Raw genomic sequence first — 27,477 nt, 5'->3', positions numbered from 1 at the left:
CTAAATAACGTTCAGTTATTTTTTTTGTTAGAAGAGAGTATTTTTATGCGTAGGCAGGATTTAACTAAAGCAGTTAACGTTAGTTTGTTAGCAAATGTAACGCTTCTAGTTATATAAGGAATATAACTAGAAAGCACTAGTCCTATGTAGTACTTCATCCTTGTTAGAAGGCTAATTTACCAAATTATTTATTTTAGGCAACCGTGAGAGATGAGTTGCTGTCATGGGTGTGTTCGCCAGGAGGTTCGTCCTGGTAGAGCACGGGTTCTGGTAACTGAGCTGAGTGGATCAGGTCAGATAAACCCAATTCCTGCCAAGAAACCCTACGAGGACTCTGAAACAGCAATGGAGCTTTACCTTTCTCCAGAGAAGCTGGTATGTTTGCAGAAGTGCTCTAAGTGTAAAGTTTGTGTTCATCCTTCTGATACACCCCGTTCTCCTTTGCCTGTATTGTCTGGTTTTTCTATATGTGCAGCACAGGCTAGACATTTATTAATTAACACCATAGGCTTACACCATTTGTTACATCAAAGTTGTTGGAGCCAGTTATATACAGTAGGATGTATAATGTCTTTTGATCTTCAGTAACAAAGGTCATAGGTAAAAATGTAATTAAATGTTAAATGAAGCAAAAGATCAAGCAAAAGAATATAATTCAGATGCTAATACATAAAATGCGTTCTATTTATATCTCTAACAGAAATTGTTGTGTGGAACTCAGGACCTTTCTCATATTACCTCACTGGAACTCTGCATAGACACCCAAGAAAACACATTGGGAAACTTTGGTAAGATATACAGTTCATCAATGAATTTAGAAATAAGAATCCTAAATTTCAATCCATATTGTAAAGGTATACAGTTTGTGTGCCCACTCATTGCAGCTCACTGTTCTTCACTTCACAGTTTTAATGTTTAGTCAGGTTCCTAAATATTGAAACAATTATGTTTTTTGGCATGTGGCCTCTTTACACAATGAATTTAAAAAAGATCTGATTGAAGTCAAGACTTTCAGATTTTATTCAAGGGCTTTGACAAAAGTGTGACCTGAACCATTCAGAAATTACAGCCATTGTCATACACACCCCCATTTTTGATGGAACATAAATAATGGAACAAATTGCTGACAAGCATTTGCGTTGCCTTGTGTGTCCTGTTCCCTTATTAAACAGAGGACAACTAAGTGTATGGCTGCAGATTTGTTGCCAATGGAAATGGGTCACTGGTGCTTCTTGATGACCTTACTGGTGGTAAAGGTAGCAAGATGATTTCTATAGTGTACGCGGCAATACGCTCTTCTCAGATTCCATGAAATGCTGCAAAACTGATAGGATACCTCTTTATGTTGCACATAGATAATGATCCAAAACATAGAGTCAAAGCTGCCCACGTGAGGGTTTTCGTTAAGGACCCAAGCAAGGAGATGGCAAGAGGTATGATCGCAACAGATATTTATTGCAATGATGTGGTAAGGTACAGAAACAAAAGAAAGTCACTCCTAAAATGGAGGACAGGCAGAGCACACTACAGAGAAACTAAAGACATAGATGCTAAGACTAGGGCTAAGAAAAAATAAGGGGTTGGGGAACCTAGAGAACGCTAAATGCTGGAGTGAGGGGAGCAAGAAAAAGTAAAACACGAGGAAGAAACTAAGGATGTTATTTGGATAAGAAAAACTGATTGTAATAGCACTGAGAAAACAGGGGAACAGAATATACACATATAAGACGACAGACCTGGGGAAAACATACAGGAAACTGTGGGACAAATATTAACAAAACTGAAGAGTGTGGGCAAAACCACCAATCTCGACCAGTTATTATAAACCAAAAAGGCACATACAAGAACTACCACAGTCAGATTACAACCTTGAATAATCATTAACCAAATACTTAACAGAGACCAACAGACGGAGATAAACAAAGACAAAACCTCAGACCAAAAAGGGAGAGTCCACAAAGAGAAGTCAGGTAGAATAGAGCAGGCCAGAATCCAAACTGGAAAACAGTTTCCAGGAAAAGATATAGGTGAGTAGAGTCCAGTGTCAGATCAATGACAGCCCAAAACTTTCTCTGGCCAAAGAAATGGAAAAATCTTCACTGGCCAAGTGAATCACCTGATCTCATCGCAATAGAAAAGCTTTTCATTACTTAAGAAAGAAAGCACTGAAGGCAGAAAGACCCACAATCAGCAGCTTAAGGCAGCTATTGTAAAGACCTGCCAATATATCTTGAGGTAGGAAATGTGGTATTTGATATTGTTCATAGTTCATAATTGACTTTTATGCAAGGATTAAAGGCAATCCTTTTGTTTGTAATTATGTTAGTTTATTCCATTACTTATAAGACAAAACTTTGGATATTGGTTTATAAATGGCTACAGTTTCTGAATGGTTAATTCCACACTTTTGTCAACTTCCTTGAATTAAAGATAAAGTTTTACAAATTAATTGGCTCATATCTTAACAGTTTCATTTTAAATTGAATGTGATGGAACGAACTACAAATGCCCAAAAGCTTATCACTGTTCCAATATTTATGACTGTATCACAAGTGTTCCTTGTGTGAATAGGGGTATACACTCAGTGACTACTATGACTGAACATCTTCACAGTTCTTAATAAGAAAATCTTATACTGCACAAAATGTTCAAGCATAATATGACAAGAATTGATGAAGTGCACTTAGAATGGAAGCAGGAGGCTAGTTTAAAATTAATTAAACAGTCACACTATCGTCGTGAAATATATTTTTTAATTTTATCTGATCATCTTGCAGGGGCCTACTTGCCAAAGCTGGTGCAGTTGAAAATGAATAACAGCATGATCATGTCAGCAAGGTAAGTGTTGTTACATAACACAAATACCATCTTCTTGTTCTCTTTCTGGTCTGTATTCATGCAAAGCAACCTGTTCCTGGGACCTGTTCATCCCATTTAAGAGCAAGTGAGGGAGAGAAACTGGGAAGAAGGTTAATCTCTGAACAGTGGGAAAGTTCAAAGTTTGACAAAAAGACACAAAACTATTATAAATCTCCATAAATATGCTGTCAAAGATAGAAAATTACTGTGATGTTTACTGTACAAAAAAGAATTCACACTCTTGTTCTTTGCTACATATAGATTCTAAAAATATCCATTTCTGTATTTAAAACACCATCAACAGATAATTGCAAAATCATTAGACCCTGAAGTCACAGGATAAGCATAAGCTTATTTATAGAGCCGATATGTAATATATTGAAACTAACAAAAGTGCAGTGCCGTACAGGGCTTTGAGGAGATTCATCGGAGTGGCTTCTGACGTGATGGAGAAATAAGCAAATTCGATCCTCTTAAATTATGGGTTTGTTCCTGGTTTGTTTGCGCTACCAATGTGTTTAATTTATTTTTAAATTATTTATTACCCCACTGCGCTTCCTGATAGTATCTTGCGCTCTGATTTTTATCCTTCACTATACAGCAGCAGCTCTGAACTTACATTTAACAACAGGTTTTTAACATTAATCTGTTTTTTTTTTCTTATTTTGAGTTTGGATTTTTGCATTGAATAAAAATGCCCTTGAAGATATGCAGCTAGACAAAGACAAATGGTTGGGACAGCTGCGTTACTACGGCAGGTTTTTAGGTCTAAAACTTAGAATCTATAAGTAAAGCTTTACTGTCTCATGTTCAGAAACAGTTTACAACAGCTAATCACTGTACCTTCATATAGAGAAATCTTGACCGAGCAGTGATGTAAAAATTAAAGTTACGCTGCTGTGCCAAAATTACGCTTGGCCTCTCTGTCGAATCAGACTGCAGGTAAAACGCATATCTTTTCTGCTGCTGTGTGATATATACATGTCTTTAACCAACAATACAGAAAAGATCCAAAACACAAGTTGTTGTGAGTCGAGCAGTATTTTTCTGTTGAACTCTGGTTGATTTCATGGGTAACTTTCCTTAATGTAATTATATGTAGTTTTAATGCTGGTTGCCCTTCCTGCCGCAACCCTCCTATTTTTATCCGGTACCAGGGTCGCCTTTGGTGGCTGGGAAGGGCCGCACCTGGTGGAGTGGGATTCGAACCCGCTACCTTCTGCGCCCCAACTTGATGCTCTACTACTGAGCCACCAGGGAACAAAAAAAACAAAACAAAAAAACAGGGTTTGTGCTTGTGATAAAATTGGTTCTGAGTAAGTAACGATTCCAAAATGACACCAAAATTGCCCTGCTCCAGTAATCAGCATACATATAAGTCACACCTCTTCTGCAATCAAGTTCGCCAATGCCAGGAAAATTTCAAAAGCAAGGGCAGCCTAAAAGAATACAGACTACCGCGGAGGAAAATTGCAAAACACCTGTGTTTGAGCGAGCCTTGTCTTTGTGCCTGCAGGAAAGTAGATCCCATTACGTCAACATCACCTCACGAAATATGACAGTGAAAAACCAGCTGTGCATTCATGCTACTCATTTATGCTTCTTGTATGCACCCCAGCTATGATTAAAAATAATGTATATTAATAGGTTTGACGTAGAGCAGTAGATTATTGACATTTCACGCTTTCATATGCATGCCAAAACATTCTTTATCAAAATATTTGGTAAGACATCACTATGAAGCAGATACGCTCGTCAGAGTTTATTGGGATGCACTGTATATCTGAATGGAAAAATGTGTAATGTGGTTGCAGTGCAGGTGACAAGCACTGCTCTGTTTCAGACAAGGTTTTCAACAGGGGCTTGTAATACAATTGAATCTGTATAGAAGAATCATGTTGCAGCTTGTAAACCAGACACAGACATGGTGTTGACTATAGTCTTAAATGGAGAACAGGTTTACCCACCTGTCTCACAATAATACATAAAAGGGTTTATGGCATATCAGCTTTATTTGGAGATTGCCAAAAAAGAAGAAATAGACATGGTTTCGCCTGGACTCTCCTAGCTTGACGGCAGCCACAGCTGCGTCATGAAAATCAGAGAAAAGCAATAACCTCCAAGATGACACACACACACACACACACACACACACACACACACACACACACACACACACACACACACACACACACACACACACACAAACAGCTTTCAAAATATAACAGGAGAACTTGTGAATTATTACCCGAGAGACTGCTGAGGGATAAAATGTACACACATTTGTATAGGGAGCTGTCTGCTCCACCCTGAGAGGAGCAGACCAGAGCCAGCCGGACGTGCACTGCTTCTGATAGTGTTTCCTGCTCTGGGCTGGGGGAGTTGTTGTGGAGAGGGTGTGACTGAGACACTACAGGAAGGGTCAGGGGCAGAAGAGAGGCCTGCTTATTCGAGAAGAGAAAGCAGCTTCTAGCTTCAGTGCCCATAGGGCTGGATATGGAATCATGGTGTTTTGTGTAACTACCCTCTCTGCCTGTAAATCAAGTTTGTGCTATTTTGTCTCCTTAGAGATCTGGGAACCACCCTCTCTCACCTGCAGGTGCTGTGGATGACTCGTTGCTGCCTAAAAGACCTAGATGGCATTTCTGCTTTGTCCTCTCTTAAGGTAGAGTTTATTAGTTATATGTCTTTTTGGAATAACAATCTAACCTCTGAGAAAAGTGTTGGTTTTCTTTTTTGCTGTTGTTTTGTTGTTGTTGTTTTTTTCAAATAAAAAAGACACTTTATTTAAAATATTTGTATTGAATAAAACACAATGTTTATTTTGGTTTTTGAATTTCCATCCTTTTAATGATGTAACAAGAGTAAAAATAGGTTATGTGTAGCAACGGGTTACACAGATTCATATAGCAAATACAGAAAATTCTTAAGTAGCAATGCAATAAATGCTGATTTCCTGTACTGTAACTCACGTACAGTGTCAATTTTGATTCTGTTCATTCTGTTGTTTATTTGCTAGAATTTTTAATCACACGTTTCCTTGTCCTTATCTGACTTGCCCTCCCCTCCCTGTTTTCAGGAGTTGTATGTTGCCTATAACAATTTGTCAGACCTGAGTCATATTTGCATGTTGGAGAACCTGCAAGTGTTAGATCTGGAAGGGAATGATGTGGATGACTTAGTCCAGGTTCAGTATCTGGGGTTGTGTAGCAAACTCCAGAAACTTACCTTGGAGGGAAACCCTGTGTGTGCACGCCCAAACCCCACTGCTACCCAGGTAGGGTAATATTGTGCTAATGTTGTTTATATCATAAATCATTTAATACACACTCCTGCAAAAAGCAATGTCCCTTGAATAGGGCAACTCAGATCAGGTTTAACTCCCCTCCTCTGTTCTTGTCAGGCTCCTTGTTTATCCTTTGTGATTCAGCCAACTCAGATTTTTGACAAGATAAGCATTATTCCATAGAGACACTCGTGGAATTGGAGACCTAAAACCCAATTAATCAACAAATGTCATCTGTCTGAATGTCATGTTCTTTAGACCAATGGTCATTTCTCATTAGCAATTTTGTCATAATGCCAAAATATTTTTATGGAGAACATTTGATGGAGATGTGTGTGTGCTTCTATGAGGTGGCTGTGCATTTTTAATTCACCCAAATAAACATATTTTGAGCAATAGCAAAATACACTTAAAATCCTACGTCTACATAACTTGAAGGACCCATTAGTGCTAGCGTCAGTGCAATCTGGCAAATGTTCAACAGTTTAAGCTAACAGTTGAAGCTAAATTAAAGCTTGAGCAAGGAGCTGGGCAATGTTCCTGAAAAGGAAGTGTTGAATTCAGTTGATGTTGCAAAAGCCAACTCACAATTGCAACTTGTGGTTAGATCTTGGTATCATTCAGTTAGTTGTCTCTCCTGTCCTAGCATACCCTCATGGCTTTGAAAGATAAGAACAGAAATTTATGTATCAATGTGATATTACTGCTCTGGGTCTCCAGCACACCAGACAAAACTGTGACAGAGAAGGAAGCGTCAAAATAATTAAACCTAACAGCCAAACATAACTGACACACTCTTTTGTGGAAACATGGGGACACAGATAATGTTATAGTATTACATTACAGTGCACATTGTATTTAGTGTAACACGATATACACTATGGAAGCGGTATTTTCACCTTTAGCTGATTCAAAACCCAGTGCTGAGTTTTTGGGCTACCATGAATGTGTTTATTTACACCCACCAGCAGAGCATTAATTAGGAAACTAGGGCAATGAGGGAAGATGCTGAGCTGAATATGCATTAGGCCTGGGCTTTGTAGTGACTGAGGGGTTGTTGGGTTTGCTCTCTTGCCAAACCATCACTCCTTTTGCTCTCTCTTTCCACCACACAAATACAGAAACACATCCGCTAACTTCCTCTCACTCAGCCCTCATTCTCCTTCTTTTTTCTCTTTCGTTTCCTCTTTGCCAGCTCTTCACTTTCTTTCATTCACAGCATTTGTGTGGTTGGGTGAAGGGGTAGAGTGCCTAGCTCTAATTTGATCGCTCAGTAGCTCAGTGATTTACTCGACTCTCTCTTTTTCACTCTCTTTTGTCTCTCTGTGTGGTAATAAAAGGCCAAACCCCCAAGGCAAAGTGTCCATTGAAGACTTTACTAGTTATTAACCTGCATAGCTTCATGTATTACCCCAAATGTTGATAAGTTTCACAGTAGAATTTAGACCTTCATATTGGTCAGAACATGAGATCTGAAGGCTAACTATTGGGATGCTAGTAACTTTTCACACATTTAGCATTGTTTTATGCTTAAAATGCTAGCCATCCTTTGATTTCGTTGACTGTATAAACCAGTATTTCCTGGCACATACACTGAATCCACTGCATGGCTCCAATAGCAATATATGCATCAGTTACAGCAGTTAAAGAGCAGGCAATGCTAAAAGGTCTTAAATTATGCACTCATGAACTTTAATACACTAAGTGCTACATGACATAAATCTGAAATAATTAGATCTGCATAAAATAATTGAATTGAAACCCTTTTCAGTTAAGTTAAATGTAAAGTTAAGAATGTTTTATAGAATAAGGCTAATAGTTCCCCTTACAGGCTCCCTCATCATCATAAACACTCTTGCTTGTGTCAGATGTGAGTACCAATGTGTACAACATGATGACATGCTATACATACAGTAAAGTCACCTGTGTAATTTCAAATGTATAATGCTATAATCTGTCTCACTCGTTCCTCTGCTTCCTTGCTTTTGCCCAGACTGCCGACTACTGTTATCGGGCTTTGGTGAGGGAGTTGGTTCCTCAGCTGCGTTACCTAGACGATGTAAGGGTGGAGGAGGATAGGGTGAGCAGCAGCAGCATCATGGGAGAGGACTGGGCCATTCTCCAAAACGCCATCAGAGACTGCAACTTCTCTCTGGATGCTACTGAAGGTAGTGTGTGCAAGAGTTATTTTGAGTCAGTCAGCTCAGACCAATTAATTACAGCAGTATTTTGAATGAGCTACTCACTTTTTTCTTAGTAGGGCAGACAGCAGACAGTGCATATCCTCAAAGCAGACCCAGCTCAGCCAGACGCCCTGCTTCCAGCCTTTCCTGTGTCAGGCCCCTCTCCTCAGCAGGCTCTAGACCTCACACTGGCTCCAGACCCATGTCAACAACCAGTCCTGGAGTTCTGTCCTCTCCTGGACGGAGACCTGGTTCTGCAGTCTCAGATCTAGCATCGGTGGAAGCAAAAACAAGCATCCTGACGCATGGCAAGGCAACCCAGCAACTGTTTTTCACACTCATGTTTCTGCCATGGGATATTTAACTATTTGTCACAGTATATTAATATAAGCATTGTCTTGTCTATAATCTTGTCTATAAGCACTTGTCTTCCACTATTATCTGTTGTGGCCATGTACAACAAGAACGACTCTAATCTCTACATTTTATATATAGTTTTATTGCCTGTTGATGTTTTTAATATCTTCCTGTTCCAATTCTAAACGTCACTCAACAGTGCCACCAAGAGGACTTAATTTATGTCATCTTATCTGTTGATTTTTGAAGGAGCCGGTAAGATCCTGTTCTGTGGAAACCCAGTCCAGGCTATTCGGGCACGGCGAGAAAAGTTAAGGGTAAGAACAACAACATTTCTTACAGTTAAAACAGATCTACATTAATCAAATGAATTTAGATGAATCCAGCATTTCTTGCTTGCTCTTGCCCGTAAAGTAGAACTTTTGTATTTTGTGCACATTGTATTGGGTTTGATATGCCATTATTGCTGTCTGGCACCAGCCATTCATCCCTTCAATCTCAGTGTAAAAAGAAAGAGCTAATTATTAGCAGGAGGATGGAAACTTGAGAGGACAGATGTGGTGTTGGGAGCACCCATGATATGTGAGGAATACAGCAGTGTTAGAGGGACCTAAAGGATGGGGCACTATACACAGTTCTGCTGTCATTCTCTGTCTTCACGTTAACATTCAATCCTGTCCAGTCTACGCTTCCCTCTCTGTCTGAGCATTAGCCAAGTGTCTATCCATAAGGGATGTACTCAGCTCTTAGGCTTCTATTCATTGGTGGTATTCATTGGTTCGTAGCTCCCTGTCCTATCATCATAATATTTTGCTACTCTTCTCTCTCATAGACAGCACCCAGCAGGTCTACTTTCACCCCGCGTGACCTACCCATCCATATACCAGAGCATACATATGACCTTGAGGAGCCTGATGTTAGAGAACGTGGTGATGTGTTTGCTGAACTAAGAGCTTGGAGGGAGCAGCACAGCAGGTACCTAACTACTTAAACACACCTTTTTTTTCTTAAGATGGAATATACTAGTTTATATAAAAGTAAAATTAAACCAGTGATAAGCCATTTTTATTACATAGGTTGCATCTACATAAATATGCCTATTGTACATGTACTGAGGACTGCATCTTTAAATTCATGATCAATTGTTTTTCAGGCGTCTCCAGGCCATACTGGTTGAAAGGCTACCACAGGTCCTACCAATTCAGCACAGTAATGAAGAAGAGGAAGAAGATGACATTGAGGAAAGTTTTAGTGCTATGAGGGACGACGGTAGTGAGGAGGAGAATGAAATAAAGTGTGGTGACAGCCTACATACTGTTTCACTAGATTCCTCATGCCAGTCTCTTTCCCCAGGTGAATACTTTCTGAATTAACATTTTTTTACAGCAATTCAAAATGTGAAGATGTTCTACCCACAGTTACATCTAAGTTAAACTTTTCTATAATAATTCTTTTTTCTTTTAAACAGATCTGCATCAGCACAGCACTTTATTCCCTGATATGACCACACTTCATTTGTTTTCAGAAACTACCGTGTCGCCTTCTCCCCCTCCTGGTGCCACAGCAGGTTATGGTAATAGCAAGCCACAAGGAATTCGTGAACGTAGACTCCGATTTAACCAGGCCAGTCCAGAACATTTAAAGGATGCCAGCAGTGTAGGATGCTTCCTTGGTACACGTAAAACAGCAGGAGACGCAGACCCCGTAGTCCAGAGCGTCCAGCAGGTTATCAGGCCCAATGTGCCTCTGTTGCCCCAGGCTGGGTACATACCCCGCCCACCTCCTACAACTTATGATGGACTCACATGGTACTGCTTTATTAAATGGCAACTTCACCAATTTTCAACTTGTTTTCTATGACTTTACAGTACATTAATGCCTTTAAACTTCCCTCTGACTTCCCTATATTAAAATATTATTCTGCTTCTAGCTAAAAACCTCTAGATGACCCGGAGGAGTTTTTCATCATTAGGAGTTCAGATGATGTCATCTGGGAGAGCTCTGGAAAAGGAGGTTGACCATGATAACAAACTCCATAGTGTGAGCAACAAGATGACATACTGATGACATCTGAACTAAAGTTTCTCCGAGTGATGTCATCTGGAGGCATTTTTAAGCTAGAACTAGAGCAATATTTTGATATAGGGATGTCAATGGGAAGTTTTATGGCATTTATGTACATGTACTAACCAAACTACAACCAAAAGAAGCAAGTTCAAAATCAGTTAATGCATCCTTTGAAGATTACTTTTATTAACCGCATTAAAGTGTATGTATTTTAAACACTGACTACTTGTGACTAGTTGTCAATTGGTTAGCACTGTTTTCTTGAGTGAGATAAAATTATTATTTATGAAGTAACATTGACATTAACATTCCCTGTATTTCAGTGTGAAGATGAATTTATCCAGCATACGATCTACCAACAAGCATCAAATCTCCAAACTCCTGGACAAACCAGCGATTACTCGACCTCGCACAGCCAGGGCAGCTTTACAGAAACACCACATACTCCAGTCCTGCAGAGGGAGCTCACAATCCGACTGACACCAGAATAGGCTGATGTTTGGCTACCTAGTCAGCTTTTTTTTCTTCTTTTTGTCTTTTCGTCTTATCCTGTGAGACCAGGGTTGCCACAGCGGATCGTTTGTCTGCATGTTAATTTTGCACGGTTTTTACACCAGATGCCCTTCCTGATGCAATCCTCCTGAATTTCTACCGGGGTTGGGACCAGCACTCTGCAGCTGAGGATGGGGTGTTGGGGGTTTGGTGTCTTGCCCAGGGGCACTTCGACATGTGGTCGGGAAAAGGGGGGCGTGAACCCCTGACCCTATTGTCGGTAGGCAGCCACTGCCACCCCTAACCTTGTCAGCGATCTTCTTTTCCTTTTGGCTGTTTCATTTCAGGGGTCCCCACAGGGAATAATTTGCCTCCATCTAACACTACCCTCTGCATCTTTTTCTCTGACACCAACTCACTTCATGTTTTCTCTTACTATATTCATAAATCTCCTCTTTGGGTTTCCTCTCGACCTTCTACCTGGCAGCAAACATCATAGCCCATGGAGATTCCTGTTGTGGGAAAGAGTAGTGCAAGCTAGGCTAAGGGCAGAGGTGAGCATTTGCAAGTAGCAATATGGTTTCATGCCTACAATAAGAACAACAGATGCAGTATTTGCTTTGAGAATGGAAGGGTGCCGACAGAGGAGCTGTGGTACTGTATGAGGAAATCTGGAGTGGTAGAGAAGTATGTTAGAGTGGGGCAGGACATGTATGAGAGCTATAAGACCGTGGTGAGGTGTGCTGTAGGTGTGACAGAGGAGTTCAAGGTGGAGGTGGGTCTGCATCAAGGATCAGCTCTGAGCCCCTTCTTGTTTGCTCTGGTGATGGACAGGCTGACAGATAAGGTTAGACAGGAATCTCCAGGGACAGTGATGTTTCCAGATGACATTCTGATCTGTAGTAAGAGCAGGGAGCAGGTGGCGGGAAATCTAGTGACATGGTGGTCTGCTCTGGAAAACAGGGGAATGAAGGTTAGCCACAGCAAAACAGAATACATGTGTGTGAATGACAGGGACCCAAGTGGAACGGTGAGGTTACAGGGAGCAGAGGTGAAGAAGGTGCAGAACTTTAAGTACTTAGGGTCAACGGTTCACAGCAGTGGAGTGTGTGGAAAAGAGGTGAAGAGGCGGGTCCAAGGAGGTTGGAACGGGTCTCACCAGCATGATGACATCAAATTAACAGATGACCCATATTATTTTATAATCAGTAATTCTTTAATTAATGTAAGTAACAATGTAGTAGGAGAATTTACTATACTCAGTGACCCCTTTAGTGTAACTGTGTTACTGGTTTTGTGATTGCTATTTAAGCTGCAGAAACATTCATATGGGATAAAATAACGCCTTTATTTGCAATTAATCAGGCTTAGTTATTCAATTATTATAAGTCAAATGCTACCATGTATTTTACCCAAATTAAAATGAGAATCTTAATCAGGCTATTATTTTTCATTAACACCGAGCTGTGAGGACAATAAAGTGAGTTTTCCTGCAGTGACTGTGATGTTCTCATATTCATGGTGTAATTGTTTTATTTCACCACTTGAGGGTACTATCAGTAAACTTGAGAAAACAATCTTTTAAAGCCACCACCTTGAAACAGAAGATTAATTTCTGTTTTGCCCAGATTTTGCACATCTGAAGTTACAATTGCTTCAAAGAGAGTGTGGTTTACACAATACACATACCAGCATGAAGCATGCCAAAACACTTTGCACCTTTTACGCACTCCTAATATTGTTTCATGGCATTTGATTGAAAGATTGGATTAGATGAAGTCAGTTTTAAGTTTATAGGTTCTGATGCTGACATTTCCTATTGTTTTCCAATAGTTATGGGAAATTACACAGATTTCTGACTGATTTTGTCCTGAGTCACACTTGAGAATTGCGGAATTTGGGTAGATGAGATTCAGAGAGGTAGTCACTTTTATTACATTAGAAGTCCTCAGGGCATACAATTTTGAGAGTAGTATTTTGTTTTGTACCTTTCACACCAAACTTTACATGTAGTTTAATTTTAGGTGAACCACTGCATTTATAATGCATGAATACCTGACATAAGTGAAAAGACCAAGACCTATTAGCACTTTGCACGACACTGTCATCTATGCTTCTGCTCTGTCCACAAAAACAGGATGTGAATAAGTCAGTCAAAGTAGCAAGGCTCAGACACTCATTAAACCTTCAGTGCACTGCTAATACTCCTCATCACAGTATTGGATTAAACATGTACACATGCCAGAAATGGGAATGCTTGACGTGTGTATACATGCAAGTGTGCATAGCTAGTGATTCCTGAATTAGATCTTATGTAATAGGGTGTGTTAGTGCATTTCTTCTAGCATCTCTTTCCATCAGATACACTAACTGTATATTTGATCATCTTCTCACACTGCTGCTTCATTTGTGAAATTACTCTGCTCTCTTGCTCACCATCACCATCTCACTGGTGCTATTACATCTCAAAAACCAGATGGAGGAGAATGGAAAGGAGAGGACTTGGTGGTGGGAAAGTGGAATGGTGCGTCCACCTACTCTCTCTGAATTGTCTTGTAATTTCACGGAAAGGCATCATTCTCGGGGCTAGTCAGGACTAGAGCCCTATTAAGGCCTGTGTGAAGCTTTCATTCCTCAGATTGTGTGACAAACTAGGGCCTGGTTTTATTTGTGGCTTTGGGACGCTTTAAAAATTAAAAAAAAAAAAACTGTTATATGTCTTATTTTTTTGGAACTTTATAGAATAATGAGTTTTTGTAATGATGTATTTTGAATTATACTGTTGTCAAATGACATTCTGCCCTCTAAAAATATGCTATAGTATGATTATTATTTAATAGAGTACACAACAACAGCAACAACAAACGTTCCCCTGGGTCAAATAAACGTACAAGGATAAATAAACTGCATAAATAAACTGAAACAAGTCATGATCCTGTCAGGTATATGATAGTTACATTCCCTAAAAGACTCCAGAGACCGATCCGTCCCCATGCAATACTGCTGTACCTTCCATTTGGTAATGCAGTGTAAAAAGATGGGTGTTAATAAATAACATTGAAACTCTTATAAACCAGACACTGATTAAAATCTATATTTTCATTATAAGGGAATGCAAGTACTTTATTACCATGGAAATCATCGATCTTGTTTTGACTGGAGATGTGTAAATTTTTCTGTCAAGCATTGTAAATGAAAATACCTACAGTATAAGTTCAGACAGGCCCAGAAGGAGCTATTTGTACAGTACATGTAAGACCATAGGATCTTGCCACAAGGAACATTCCATTCACTGCAAGACTTTTAGGCTACATAACTCATTTTCGGTCTACAGCTTTACAACCATAGGCAGAAACGCAGTCCATAATGGTATACAAAACTCATACATTTTATCATAATTACTGGTTCATATTAACAGCTATCTAAATTAAGCTGAACCTTCTTTGTAAAAAATGAGGTGATAAACCTGCATACCAAAGCAGTACATTTAAAGGAGCTGTAGTTGTTGTTTTTGTGTTTTAAAGAGTTTTTATACTTGAGCTGGTTTACCTTTCACATCGTTAAGGCCACATAATCACCATGCGAATAAATGAATATAGCTCTGTGATTTTTTTTTTTAAAGAAAAAATTGGATATAATGAACAGAAATGGGGACAAAACGATTTCATGTTGTTGGGAAATGTTATATCAGTGTACAAGTGAAGGAAGTTGATATACTTAATATATAGGTATGTCATGCAGATATAGTTAATACTGCATTTTCCACTCATTCTCTTTCAAGGTCATGTGTTCAGTAGAGTGGCAAAAGGTGTAGGGTTACCTTATGTTCACGAGGAAGGGAAGATTTGCTGTGGGACAAGGATGGAAAACAGTTTTGTGTCTTCCTGACACCAAATTGTAAAAAAAAAAAAAAATAGTTCAGTAGGTTTCAGGTGATTTGGGTAGTCCAGGTAATCTTAGTTTATCTCATAATGCATGTTTGATCCAACGTAAGAAAGCCACAGAGAGCTGCTGGAGTTGTCTCCTCTGTGACTCCTTCAGCCGTTTTGTTTTAAATTATCTGGATACTATATATGAGTTATGATTGTTTTTACAAACAATATTTAATCATTTGATATAGAGGATTTTGTTATATTACAATACTGTACTATAGTTATAGTACAATACTGTATTACATACCAAGATTCATACTTAGCTTACACATTCTTATTTAAACAAACAGAAAAAGTCTGTAGAAGGTTTAATTAGTTTCAAATTATATCTTGAGATGAATTACATAATTTCCCTTCTTTTGACTTGCCTTGGCTTGGAAACAACTCTTTATTGATTGTTTCATGTAATAAAAACTTTTTTTTATGGAATTACAGCCTTTGCTTCTAACAGCTCCACCTCATCACAGCTGAAACACATGCTTCAACGTGTTTTAGATTTTGAAGAGAACATTCTTTGCATTCTCTGACTTTTTTCAGATATATCTTTTTCCCCATGACTTCTGTGAAATCTTTTTTTCCTGGAAAATGCAAAAAGGATATATTTTGAGACTTAGAAACCATGCATATTAATATTTCATCATTTGATTTTAAAACACATCCACGAGATATAGCTGTAGTTCAGAGCATTTGTCATAACATTTCTCAGTCGATGTGCTTTTTTGTCACAAATTTTAGTAGCAGCTGGTCCCTTGTTACTCGCTTTAGTATTCAGCGTCTACCTTTAATTTAAAAGGGCTGACCGGAAAACGTACCGTTTCTATTTCCTGGATGGGTTATACAGCGTGCATTCGTCGAACGGGGACTGCAGGATGAAGTATTAGGTTTTGCAGTCATACCAACATCGGCTCCCGAAGCACCTGTAAGTTGTTTGCACCTTGTGTTTTATGTACTGGTAGAATATTTCTCAGCTGAGATGTTTTGGGAACCAATGCAACAAGTGTTGGCTGCACCTGCAGGGCGGTGCAGAGTGACGAGAAAAGGATGTGCAACTTTTCTCACTGCCCTTGTGCTGAGGACGAGCCTGCTCTTACAATGTACAAATGATATTGTTATTTTGCTGGTAATGTTAATTTAGCGATTACTTTAGTCATTTTTTAAACCAGCCTCTGCTCATAATTCAGTTAACGTTGTATTGAGGTAAAAACGTTGTTTTTATTTGGTTAGGTTCATGTTTATAAACGTTGATTTCCAACTAAGATATAAGGCACAAACAAAACAAAATTATTAACAACAACTGCGCAAAATCTTAAATGCCAACACCACTAATATTTAATTATAGCATAATTTTAACACAGCAACAACATAAATAGATTATTGGCGTTAATTATCAACGTTTTCATAATCACCAGGAACATAAATGTTAACCTTACGTTTTGCATTTAGTATTGAATTAGCTGTGATTCTTAGCTTTGTTGTACTGGCAGCATCTATTCCCACAAAGGATTTAATCCTTTTAAGATTGATCAGTTCAGAATAATTGAATGAGAATATTGTCATGGGTGATTAACCTGAACTAACCTGCAGTTTTAGTGATAGACCTACTCCAAACTGCAACACCTGAATTGCATTAACATGTACTGCACATGTCTCTGTCATCACATCTCTTTGTGTTTATCAGTTGTTTGCCTTCCTTGTATATCTCTTGCCTCACTTGTTTTATTGTTCAGTTTTTGGTCAGACAAAATATGTATTTGTTCCGTTTGTTTTCTTGTACTTCCTTCACTTCTCATTTGCTGTTTGTACTTTATTTTTTTTACTTCCCTGTAATTAATCACAATATAGTTTTCTTCCTCTTCTCTCTGTTTATCCCACGTCACTGATTGATCATAAGTGAAAACTTCAAATGGCTGTTGTGGCCTCGTCATGGTTTGGGGATAAACATTTCATATATGGCAGACATAATGTTTTTGCAAGTAGTGTGCAGTGTGTCTTCCTTTTCTGATTAGTTTCTGGGGTAATACTTGATGGATTTCATCAGAGAATGTTGAGAATGAGGTCAGGGTGAGAATAGGATGCAGTTCTGTTATATTTTTGTAATTTTCAACACATAAAGTTAAACAGCTAGATATTTCAAATTCTGGTGTGCTTAGTGATGCAGTCTAAATTGATGTCGTATTTTCGTCTACTGTTTTCCCATAATAAGATCACATCAATCATAATACTAAAACACAATGAAAAGTGGGAGAAAGGTGAATAGTAAAGTATGTTGTTGCCTGTCATCTTTGTCTCCTCTAGACTTAAGTCCCACCACGGTGACTCATCTGTCCAAGTGCACAACACTAGAAAAACAAATCATCAACTCACAGACCTAAACCTTTTCCTCATTAACCCCATCTAGCTCCTTATCCTAATGTAAGAAAAGAAAAGATCCACTTTAGATCAAACTACCATGAGCAGGATACTGTGATAGATAGATGTCAAGTTTGCCTTTAGAATTTAGAATTGGTCAGCAACAAATGTTGCTGACAGTTATTACAATTGAAGGATAATTATATACAACCTGGTGTCTTCTAATATGTTAATAAGTATTGAATCTACATGCTTCTACATGCATTACAGAAATGTGCAGTATAAGTTTGACTTCAGGATCCGACTGTACTTTCTGAACACTTATTATGTAGTATATCTCAATTTAAAGGGCTTAATGTGCCATTGTTCACCATCTATTGGCACTTGGTAACCAACATAAAGTTAAAACATGTTTTTAGAAAAATTTTGCCATTCTTTTGAAATAAAAAAAGCAAAAGAAATTGTTTATTTACAACTTTGCTGTGGCATTCCAACTTGTGGTCATTTAAATTATTCACGAAATATATCTAGAACCTATCAGGAGTCCACCTGTGGAAAATCTACTTGGTTGGACATTGTTTGGAAAACCACATAAGAGAAATGCAACAAGTCCAAGGAGCTGCCTGCAGATCTCTGTATTAAAACTGTAGGAAGGTATAGATATGGGCAAAGGTCTAAGAACATTCCAGGGAAACTGACGAACGGTTTAGGAAGATTACTGAGAATGAGGCCCCCCTTTTTTCCTATCCACCGTACCCAAGTGGTTGCTCAAGGGTGATTTGCTGGGTTTTCTCTATGCTTCCATAAGGTCTTGGTCTTACTTTTGTAAAGTGCCTTGAGATAAATTTGTTGTGTTTGGCTTCGGAATAAGCCTCTGTTGTTGTGTGAAGAGACCTGAATATCAGAATTTTCATAGACGCTTCTCCTTTAGTGCAATAGAGCTTTAGAGACTATGCTAGAATTAATTGGATAAACCACCTAAATCCATCTGTGAAACATTTTTAGAGACTTACCTAAGCACTAAATAAATAGAGGGTGGTTTTGAAAATAGAAGTGTGGTTAGGTGTACAGTGCATAGCAATGTTGCTTAATTTTACTTTGGTGTCTGCTTTAACAGACTGTTTTTGATCTAATTATCATTAGCTCTCATCTTCAAGCTGCACGTTCCATCTGCAAAAATATTGTCTGAATCTGTGGTAAGAGCCAGAATGTGCCTGTTATCTCTTGACAAGCTGATACAAGATTGGTAATCCTCAGGTAGTCCTCTCAATTACCTTTTTTTTAATCAATAGCTGAGGCTCAACCTTGTCTTTGTTGTCCATGCTTTGAATGCAATCGGCTTCCTCACCCAGTCTTGCGTCGGCTCATCAGCTCTCCTGTCACATTCATGCTGTAGAGAGGTAATTGGACCTCTTTTCATTTGGTAAATACTTTTCTCAAAACGAGACCTACCTGCCACAGATGAAGTAGGGTAATTTCCTTGTGCAGAGGTGCTAGGAAAGGCAGATGGTTGAGTTCAAGTTCACAGTATATTGCTGAGAAAGTGATAGATGTGTGATTCCGTCTGAGTAATAAACCTGCTCTCTAACATTTGTAGACTGTCTGTCTGTTCTTTTCTGGATTTATGTTCGAGAGCCTCACTATAATTCAGTTTACTACTCTGGGCACATGCCAGTGTGCTCAATAAAAATATGATGCACTTCACATTCATTGGGATTTCGAGTTAGAGGTTTGTGTTTAGTACATCTAAAGCTAAAACTTGTATGTTGTAAGTTGCAAGAACAAATCTAGTTCAGGATGCAACATAAAGCAATTGATGTAGAACAGTTGACTATTCTGTAAGACACCAAAAACTAGTCCACAGATTATTTCTGAAAATGAGATGGTCCAGCCTGAGGCAGGATGATTTTAGAGTTAACAAGATTAATAGGGGATAGGTGAATGAAAAAACTTCTACCCTTTTTTCAGTCATGTGCTGATGTTGAATCAAGTTAGTCAGCCTGAAAAGAGATTTCTGCACCACTGCTTCTTGCAGATGATGTAAGTTTGCTGACTTAATTAGGGTTTAAGGTCTGCTGTGCAGCAGGGTCATTGGTAGGTGTATAGTGATGAGTGAAGTGACCTAAATCATGAGAGATAGATATAGATTTAGATATAGATATGTTTCTGTTTATCTATTTAGTTCTCACTATCAGAAAATGTAAACGATCTAATCTTATAAATCCAAATCTAAAGCCAAACTCGCAAAAGTAAAACAAATGAAAAGTACATCACTATGCATCATTCACTACTCATCACATTATTGATGAAGGAGAAATTGTGACATTAGTGAGGAGGCAACTTTTAAATGCGAAACTTTAATATGTTTGAAGGAATGTAATGTTTGCGGTTTTCAGATGGAGATAGAGCTGTATAATTAGTGTCACACTGTGCCGCTCTGCGTTGTTTCTCTTAGCAAAGCAAAATAGGCTGCTGTTAACTTATTTAGTGGGAAGCTGCTATCAGGTTGGGACTGTCAGCAAAGAAGAGAGGAAGTAGTTTGTTCCTTTGTGCAGACTGTTACGGACTGACTAGGCTGGTTACCTGCTGGCACCCTACTTCTGTTTTACTTCTCTTCTCTTTTCTGATTTTGTGTTTCTCTTTCTTTCCTGAACTCTTTATCACCACCCCACACCATACTTTTTTCTCTGTCCTTCTCACTCTGTGCATAGGGAGTGGTGTTTGGGCAATCATGTGACTTTTTGTGTTAATACAATTGACGGTGTTTTCCATTGGCTGATTTTTCTTTGAAAGAGCATTGGTTTCCTGGGTGATGGGGAATGGTGGCACCACTTCACTTTACTCTGCAGCTGACCCCCACCCCCCACCCATGGGAATAGCTCTGAGCCGGTCTTTCTGTCACTCTGTCTCTTCCACAGGCTGTTTTGGATCAGGTAGCACATGAGCACGAAACACACAGACAGTGAGAGGGTTGTTTGGCTCTTCCTCCTCTCTCTCCGCTCCTTTTTAATCAGGAAGGCAGTCACAGAGACCATCAGGCTGCTAATAAAGGTGAGTGAAAGTCTTTGATATTGAGTTGTGTTTCTTGCCAGTTCGATGAGACAGTTTTTTTCTTTGCTGGGTAAACATATGGCTAAACTAGTTTTAAGTAGTCTGGGACTGATACCAAGTACACAGAAACGCCAGGACAGATTAGTCATTAATTCAACAATGACGAATAGTTTGCAGGTAGTTGGTTTTTGTTTATTTGACAGATGCTCTTATCAGTTGTATTGGTCACCACGGTAACATTATTTGACATGTTTAGGAAAATGCTTGCTTAGCACTGTGACAATATGTGACAAAATGAATTACTGACGTGTGTGTACCAGGATCAAATTTTGTACATTTGTTAAACATAATCAAGCATTTTTAGTTGCTTCAGGCTTTTAAATGTCTATCAGGCAAAACTATGACTAAAACCATGTGGAAATAACTTTGGCCCATCTTAACTGTGTTATATCTCTATTGTAATGAGAGCTGTACAGTAGGCTTAGTTCTTTTTTATGTTCCATGAAGTATTCAACAGCTGTGCGCGCTCTGTGCTTCGCTCAGCTCGTCACGACACAAAAACAATATGGATTGTTGCCAGTATATCCTCACTTGTGAGGCAGCATTACCATCCTGAAGTGGTGGCCTCTCCGCTCTGCTTCTTAGGCTCCAGAGACCAGGTGGTCTCTTCTGTGTTTGATTACCATGGCAACTCGGAAAAAACAGGCTCCCTGCCCCTCTCTCAGGTGCACTTTATCTGATGACCTGGAGGATACAGGACGCACAAACACAGGCTAGCATCTGTTTGCTGACACTTGACCTCCTCACACAGACCAGAGACACATAACAGGAGAATTTGCCAGAGGGAGAAAAGGGATTTTTTAATAAGAATAATGTTGAGCTGCTTACTTTCACTGATAGCTGTTGCATATGTTGCCACAGAATGTAAATATGAGGAAAAGCAGCATTTTCTCAACTATTACCCTTGTTTATTTTCATTCTCTAAGTTATCCTCCCCTCAGGCTATGCGGTTGTCTCTTTGTAAACATTCAAACCATTTATGTAAGGCTGTTGACCTTAGACCACCTTAAGTATGTGAAGAGCCTGGAGTCTCAAAGTAGGCACCTATGTTGTTTGAGATCATGCGTCACAAGGCAAATGAACTTATGTCATGTGGCCAGATTTTGTACAGTTTGCCATTTCAAATCTAATGTTATTGGCAGGCAAGTGGAATGGATGTAAAACTGAAAAGGAAATAAAACATTGTACATGCATTGAGTGTTTAAACATTTGTAAAGCCAACAGGAAGCAGGGCAGGAGTGGGTGTCATTGAACCAAAGCTTGGCACCGTGTAGCTGATGCAACCAGGAGGAAACTTGTGCTGAGGCCTTGTTGCTTTGACGCGTTGCCATGATGTCACCCCTGCTGACCTGACAAGCCTAACATTCTTGCTGATAGGCTTTTACTCAGACGTGGATGGCAATGTGTGGGAGATATGTGGGAGATTCATAGGCTTGGTAACATATGGCCTTTGTCTAAGCACTGATTAGTAATGTGGAATACACACACACACACACACACACACACACACACACACACACACACACACACACACACACAAACACTCACACGCACATTTACGTCATTAATTCAGTGTCATGCACATGCCCACTCAGCACACACTCAAACCCTCTACCACTCGGATAAAGATCTCAGTGGCCTTGTTAAAATTCAACATGTCTTTAAGTCTCTGTACTTGAAGTTCTGATGAATCAATTTTGCATATATCTTATACTTCAAACTAAAATTACTAAGAATGGTTTGATTAGAGAGGTCTAGCTCCATTATGCACTGGTGTCATCATGTCTTTGTATGCGTGCTGCATACATTCATTTCTGTTTATGTGTGTTCTATTGAAGCATGATTGCAGCTAGAAAAGAATTTCTGACTGCAATGCCGCTACAATTTTCCTTTGATCCAGTAAAGCCACTGAAACAAAGAGATGACTGGCCTGGTGCAGTGAAAGCTTTTACATGCTGTTGTTCTTGCAGGTGTTTGGATGGTTCTTTGACCCTCTGTGGAATAAACCAGCACTGTAAACAAACTTTTGAATAAAGGGACAGAAAAATTAGGGTAACATCCTGACATATGTGTAGAACAAACGAAGAAGCATTTAGAGTTGACAAGAGGCAAAACGTTGTTAGAGAAACAAACAGCAAGCTGGGGCACGTACAGAAAGGTGTAGACTGACAGACTGGGTATTATTTAGTGCATCCGGGGGGCGCTTGTTTGCTCTGAGTAGGGTGGAGTGGGGTGGAGCTTACAAAGCTTTTGTTTACCTGGGACCTCTGACTTGCATGCATCTGATTGCTGTCATTAACCTGTATTTTTGTCCACCATGCATCACTATTATAAGATCAGCAGTTCGAAACCCCATGCAGGCCAGTATTTTAACCTGCCCTGCTTGCTTCTCTCTCAGTACTGAAATTTCTGCCCTGACTAGGATCTTGTCCTGTGGGTCGCAACCCCCCTGTTGTCTAAGGCTTGTGCAGTGGGGGTCTCTAGCAAGAACAACATGTTGACTTGATTTATTTATTTTTTTCCCTGAGTCACTTCTACTCCTTACCAGTGAGAGACACAGAAAAAATGTGTTTGTGTGAAACCTTGTGGGCACTCAGACTTATCATCCTGCAGCATATTTGCATGTACTGATAGGAACAGCGTGGAGCAGCTCAGTGTGACACTAGTGGTACAGCTTTGTCTCATGAAACAGACAGCGACTGTACATCTGTAAGCAGGTTGGAAACAAAGTGCTGTATCTGGAGGAGCTAAAGGATATTTCAACATGACCACTTGAAAGCAGTGAACGGCAATGCCTTGATGTATAATCTAGGAACAAATGTATTTCTTCTAGAGAAATAGCTTTCATATAGATTCTCAAATATGCAAAACAAAGCTATGGAAGTGGTATCTGTGTTTTTTGAATGGTGGTAAAATAGTCCTGAGCCAGTCTGGACTGGTTTGAATAAAGAGGGAAGAAAAAAAGACAGTGGTAAAAAGGTGCCAGAGTGCAGCCAAAGTCCTGACAGCTTGGAAGCTGCTAAAAGCCCTCTGAGATTCTCTTACGGGCTTCGTTAGTGAGATCTGAAAGGAGTGTTTTGATGGAAAAAATGTGGTTGTATGTTTTTCCTGGAGGAATGTAAAGTTTGTTTACCAGCAGTGTATATCCAATTGACCCTCACCTTCTGCCAATTTCAGTTTACTATAATCCTCTGTCCTCTTTTTGTATTTTCAATACAGCATTTCTTATTTGTAAAGAGATAGCACGATGACATCAATTTGCTTCCAAAACATGAATCAACTTCTGAGCCGGGGTTCTGGGAAGAAAACAAAAGTCTTTGTCTGTTCTTGCTATATTTTCATCTCAACAGTGTAATTACCTTTGCTGCTGAAAGCCATCTCTCCTGTTGTAATGATACACAGGGCATAACTACACAACTGGCGCAACAGCATTGGTCTGACCATAATGAGACAGCAATGCTATACTTAGACATGTTTGGCACAAACAGAGCATTACTACCTTGCGCTGCTTGCCGGGAGTACAAAAACCGATGTCAGCAAAAGTTCAGGGCTTTCGAACTTGTTTTGGCTTCTGAAAATAGAGCTGCACTCGTTCCATTCGCTATCAAGGCTTTAGTATTGCCCAACTTGTTGTCCACCTGTTGAAAGCTTTTTTTGGTGAAGGGCTGGAAAAGAAATAGAGACAGAAAAAGGGGTGGGGGATTCATCAGAGATGACGGGAAGGCTTGAGTCGTAGCAGCAACTTTAATGCTATTCATTCTTGGTGAATAATGGCAGACAAAGACGCTATCAGCATGTATCCCAGTCTCTCTGCTCGCCTCCACAGAGCCTATTGAGCTGCTGCCAGAGCCAGCCATCCTATTTCTCAGTCTGAGATCTATCTTCTTGTCTCCTCTGAGTTATGGCTTGCTTGCCACTCTTTGCTCTGATTTATACCTATCGCTAGTTGAGGTATTAACTTAGTATCAGGTGGTGATTGAAAGCAGTTGAATAGCTGCGTTGAGTGCATTTTCAGCTTTTGTGCAGCAAGGATAAAAAGAATAAAAATACATTTCTTCTTTATTTGCATGTTTTAAAAACTTTTTAGGCCTAGTCTTTGTTTTTCTTTAGCCTTTTCGCTGAATGCATAGGGGGTGTTGGAGGAGGAGGAGGAGGAAAGGGGGTTGCAATAATGTTGGAGTCACTCAGAAGAAGAAGGGTGATGTGTGGGGTTTGACAGGGGAGGGTGGGATGAAGGAGGCATAGCAGTGGGAGGTGCCCTGAGGAATGCCTGGAAGGTGTCAGCAGAGTATGGGAGGATTTGGGTCTGATAATCCACCATATCTCATTACAATGCCTTCCTTCACCCATCACTCTCATTTCAGCCCTGTTGTCTTTCTGTCTTCAGGCTCTCAAACCAATAAGCAGGACTCACTTGCCTGTTAACCTTTGCCTGGTCATGTTGTAGCCCTTAAATACCGGTGGTGTGCGTCTGACGATGGACAAGCATATGATCCACTGAGGGCTGATGCCCTGTTTGGATCTGTAAAGTGTACTTACTTGTCGGCTGCTTTAAACTGTCACTCGTTTTTGGCACCTCAACCTTTTCTCACTGTAGCCTCTGGTACCTCAGCAAAACCTCAGGAGGGTCCCCCCTCACTTTTATTCTGCAGTGTACTTCAAGTGATTTGTCAGGCAACACAGCTCTTAGATGTGCCAAAAGCTTTGCTTTGTGGACAGAACAGTAAAAACGGTTCACATAGACGTGAAGCCACTCTCTGCGGGGCTCTGTGACTCAGCTTGGCTAAAAGCTACAGCGTTCTTCACTGTGGTCTTTTGTTTGCATGATTTAATTCATCAAATTAATGCAATTAATCCAAGACATCTATTTTTGGAACATCTGCTTTATACAATGTGCAGTGACTACATGTCCTCATTAGTCTCTTCAGAATACAGTCTGACATCAGTTAAAAGCAAAGAAAACACAAAAATAAAGTAGGTACTGCTTTGTGAAAATGCAGTTGAAACTGGCTTTTGACCTGAAGTTTTCTTTTGCCTCTGGCTAATTCTGTGTTGCTTCCTCTATTTTAGTTGATATTAGCTTATCACAGATGTATCATATTAGTGTGTACACTGGCTGATAAGGTATAAGGAACTGCTGCACAGGAATGTCAAAGACACATTGAAGATTGTTCACAAACAGTAATGTTTTATTTTAAATACCAGAGGGGACTGACAAGTTTATTGTCAGCTGCACATTCACAGTCACACTCATAGTTAAGTTACCATAAAAATAATTTAATTTAGTTCATGCTTATCAAAACATTTGTTAATGTTAAATGTATTGCACTAATATAGCAATCACTTTTTGAAACTCTTTTATAAGTCCTGTGTACTGTGTGTGGTCAGATTCAGTCTCACATTTTCTCACAGGGCGGTGTCTGACTGAGACACACACTCTCCAGTAGCACCTGGTCTGCTGGACTATGACCTCATTCCAGAAAAAGGAAGAGAAAATCACCTGACAGCCTCATTTGTGTAATCAGCTGTTCATGTGACTGAAGGCCTAAGAGCTAATGCCTCAGGTTATGGGTCATACAAACAGTAGAGATGCCTATCGAAATCCACACACATGCAAAGAGTTTCAAGTGCATCCTGCTTTAATCTCTAAGCTTCCTTAAATTTACTTTGTGTCACTGGAGAATGTACAAAAAAATACGGATAGAGAATGACAAAGCCGGAAAACACGCTTTTAACTACCTGAAAAGGGGGAGGTACCAGATCTGTCAGCGCAGCAAGAAAGGGTGGGGAGGGAGAGAGTCAGAGAGCGAGAGAGAGAGAGGACTGACGGGGAGGGTGTGTTTCTGTGTGGGTGAAACACACAGAGAGAAGGAGGAGGGTTGAAGACAGAGTGAGAGAGAGAGAACTCTAGCAGTCTCTCTTAGATCTTAGCTGTGGTGAGGACACCCAGGAGAAGTGCATTCCTGAGGAACCAAACGAGAAGAAGGCAGCAAGATCAATGTGGGGAGAAGTCGTGACATCCATTAAATCTTCCCATGACCAGGTCTGACGTCCGCCTCTGACCTCTGTTGGGCTCTCCTCACAGGCACACACACACACACACACACACACACACACACACACACACTCGCACGCACACATACACACGCACGCACGCTCACTCACTCACTCACTCTCTGCCTCACACACCAGAAACGGCTCTGCTGTTCTGTGACAAGAAAAAGGATTTCCCAAACTGAGACAGAGGACGAGAGACAGCAAAAACCGAGGAAATTAAACGTTCTGCAGAGAAGCTGGTGAGTTTAAAGGCTTCTTTCAGATGTTGTTTGAATGTGCCCTTGCCTGTTTGAATGTCAATGTCGGGAAGTTTCTCTGAAGTCTGATGATGTGTCAGTGGCTAAGCAGTATGTTTCAGCAAGTATGTAAAAAAAAAAGTGATTATTTTATTAAGTGTGAGCTTGTGTGTGTAGCATTTTTCTTGTGGGGTGGAGAAGACAACCTTGTGTTATGTCTTCAGAACGCTGAGCCGTGTCTTTACTCTGTACTGTATGTACCTGTTGACACTAGACCCGCCACCCAAGTATTCCTGTGTCAGACAAAAGGAGACTGAAACCTGTTTTGGTGAAACTTCACTCTTTGTGTGCTCATGTTTTTTTTTTTACTTCTTTCTTTGTGTATGTATCTATGTTTTGAGTTTTCTCTTTAGGTCAAAGCTGGCCTCCATATACATGTATATGCTTTTGTGAGCAAACGTTTAATGTGTTGGACTGTGAGACAAGAGCAGGCAATCTTTGTTCCACATGCTGCTCCTTTTTTCCACTTGAGGGTTAAAGATTGATTT

The 27,477-nt window shown here is 39.7% G+C and overlaps 2 protein-coding genes across 9 annotated transcripts in view; both read left to right on the top strand.

Moving 5' to 3' along the window:
- The first annotated feature begins 201 nt into the window (after nucleotides 1–201).
- lrrc56 (leucine rich repeat containing 56) lies at nucleotides 202–12,743 on the top strand. Of its 6 annotated transcripts, none has more exons than XM_067499857.1 (12): nucleotides 202–375; nucleotides 701–788; nucleotides 2,778–2,838; nucleotides 5,428–5,524; nucleotides 5,939–6,136; nucleotides 8,139–8,313; nucleotides 8,406–8,636; nucleotides 8,935–9,002; nucleotides 9,518–9,660; nucleotides 9,839–10,038; nucleotides 10,154–10,493; nucleotides 11,076–12,743. In XM_067499857.1, exons 1-12 carry the CDS (start codon nucleotides 211–213, stop codon nucleotides 11,230–11,232), a joined length of 1,923 nt encoding a protein of 640 aa, XP_067355958.1. In that variant the 5' UTR covers nucleotides 202–210; the 3' UTR covers nucleotides 11,233–12,743. The 6 variants fall into 6 exon arrangements, with proteins under 6 accessions (XP_067355958.1, XP_067355960.1, XP_067355959.1 ...); XM_067499859.1 differs by having other exon boundaries at nucleotides 8,403–8,636; nucleotides 10,211–10,493; XM_067499858.1 differs by having other exon boundaries at nucleotides 8,403–8,636; nucleotides 10,154–10,448.
- Nucleotides 12,744–16,076: 3,333 nt separating this feature from the next.
- rassf7a (Ras association domain family member 7a) overlaps nucleotides 16,077–27,477 on the top strand; it is a 30,942-nt gene continuing 19,541 nt past the window's right edge. Inside the window, exons 1-2 of one of the 3 annotated variants that reach the window (XM_067499865.1) lie at nucleotides 16,077–16,095; nucleotides 20,444–20,576. The gene's annotated coding sequence lies outside the window, so the exon portion shown is untranslated. Of the gene's footprint in view, nucleotides 16,096–20,443; nucleotides 20,577–26,497; nucleotides 26,933–27,477 lie in introns of those variants that run through there. The other 2 variants (XM_067499864.1, XM_067499863.1) reach the window with 2 other exon arrangements.

Source organism: Channa argus, chromosome 4, assembly GCF_033026475.1.
Source record: "Channa argus isolate prfri chromosome 4, Channa argus male v1.0, whole genome shotgun sequence".
NCBI lineage: Eukaryota > Metazoa > Chordata > Actinopteri > Anabantiformes > Channidae > Channa > Channa argus.
Note: the sequence above shows the minus strand (reverse complement) of the source record. Positions and strands in the feature narration are given on the sequence as shown.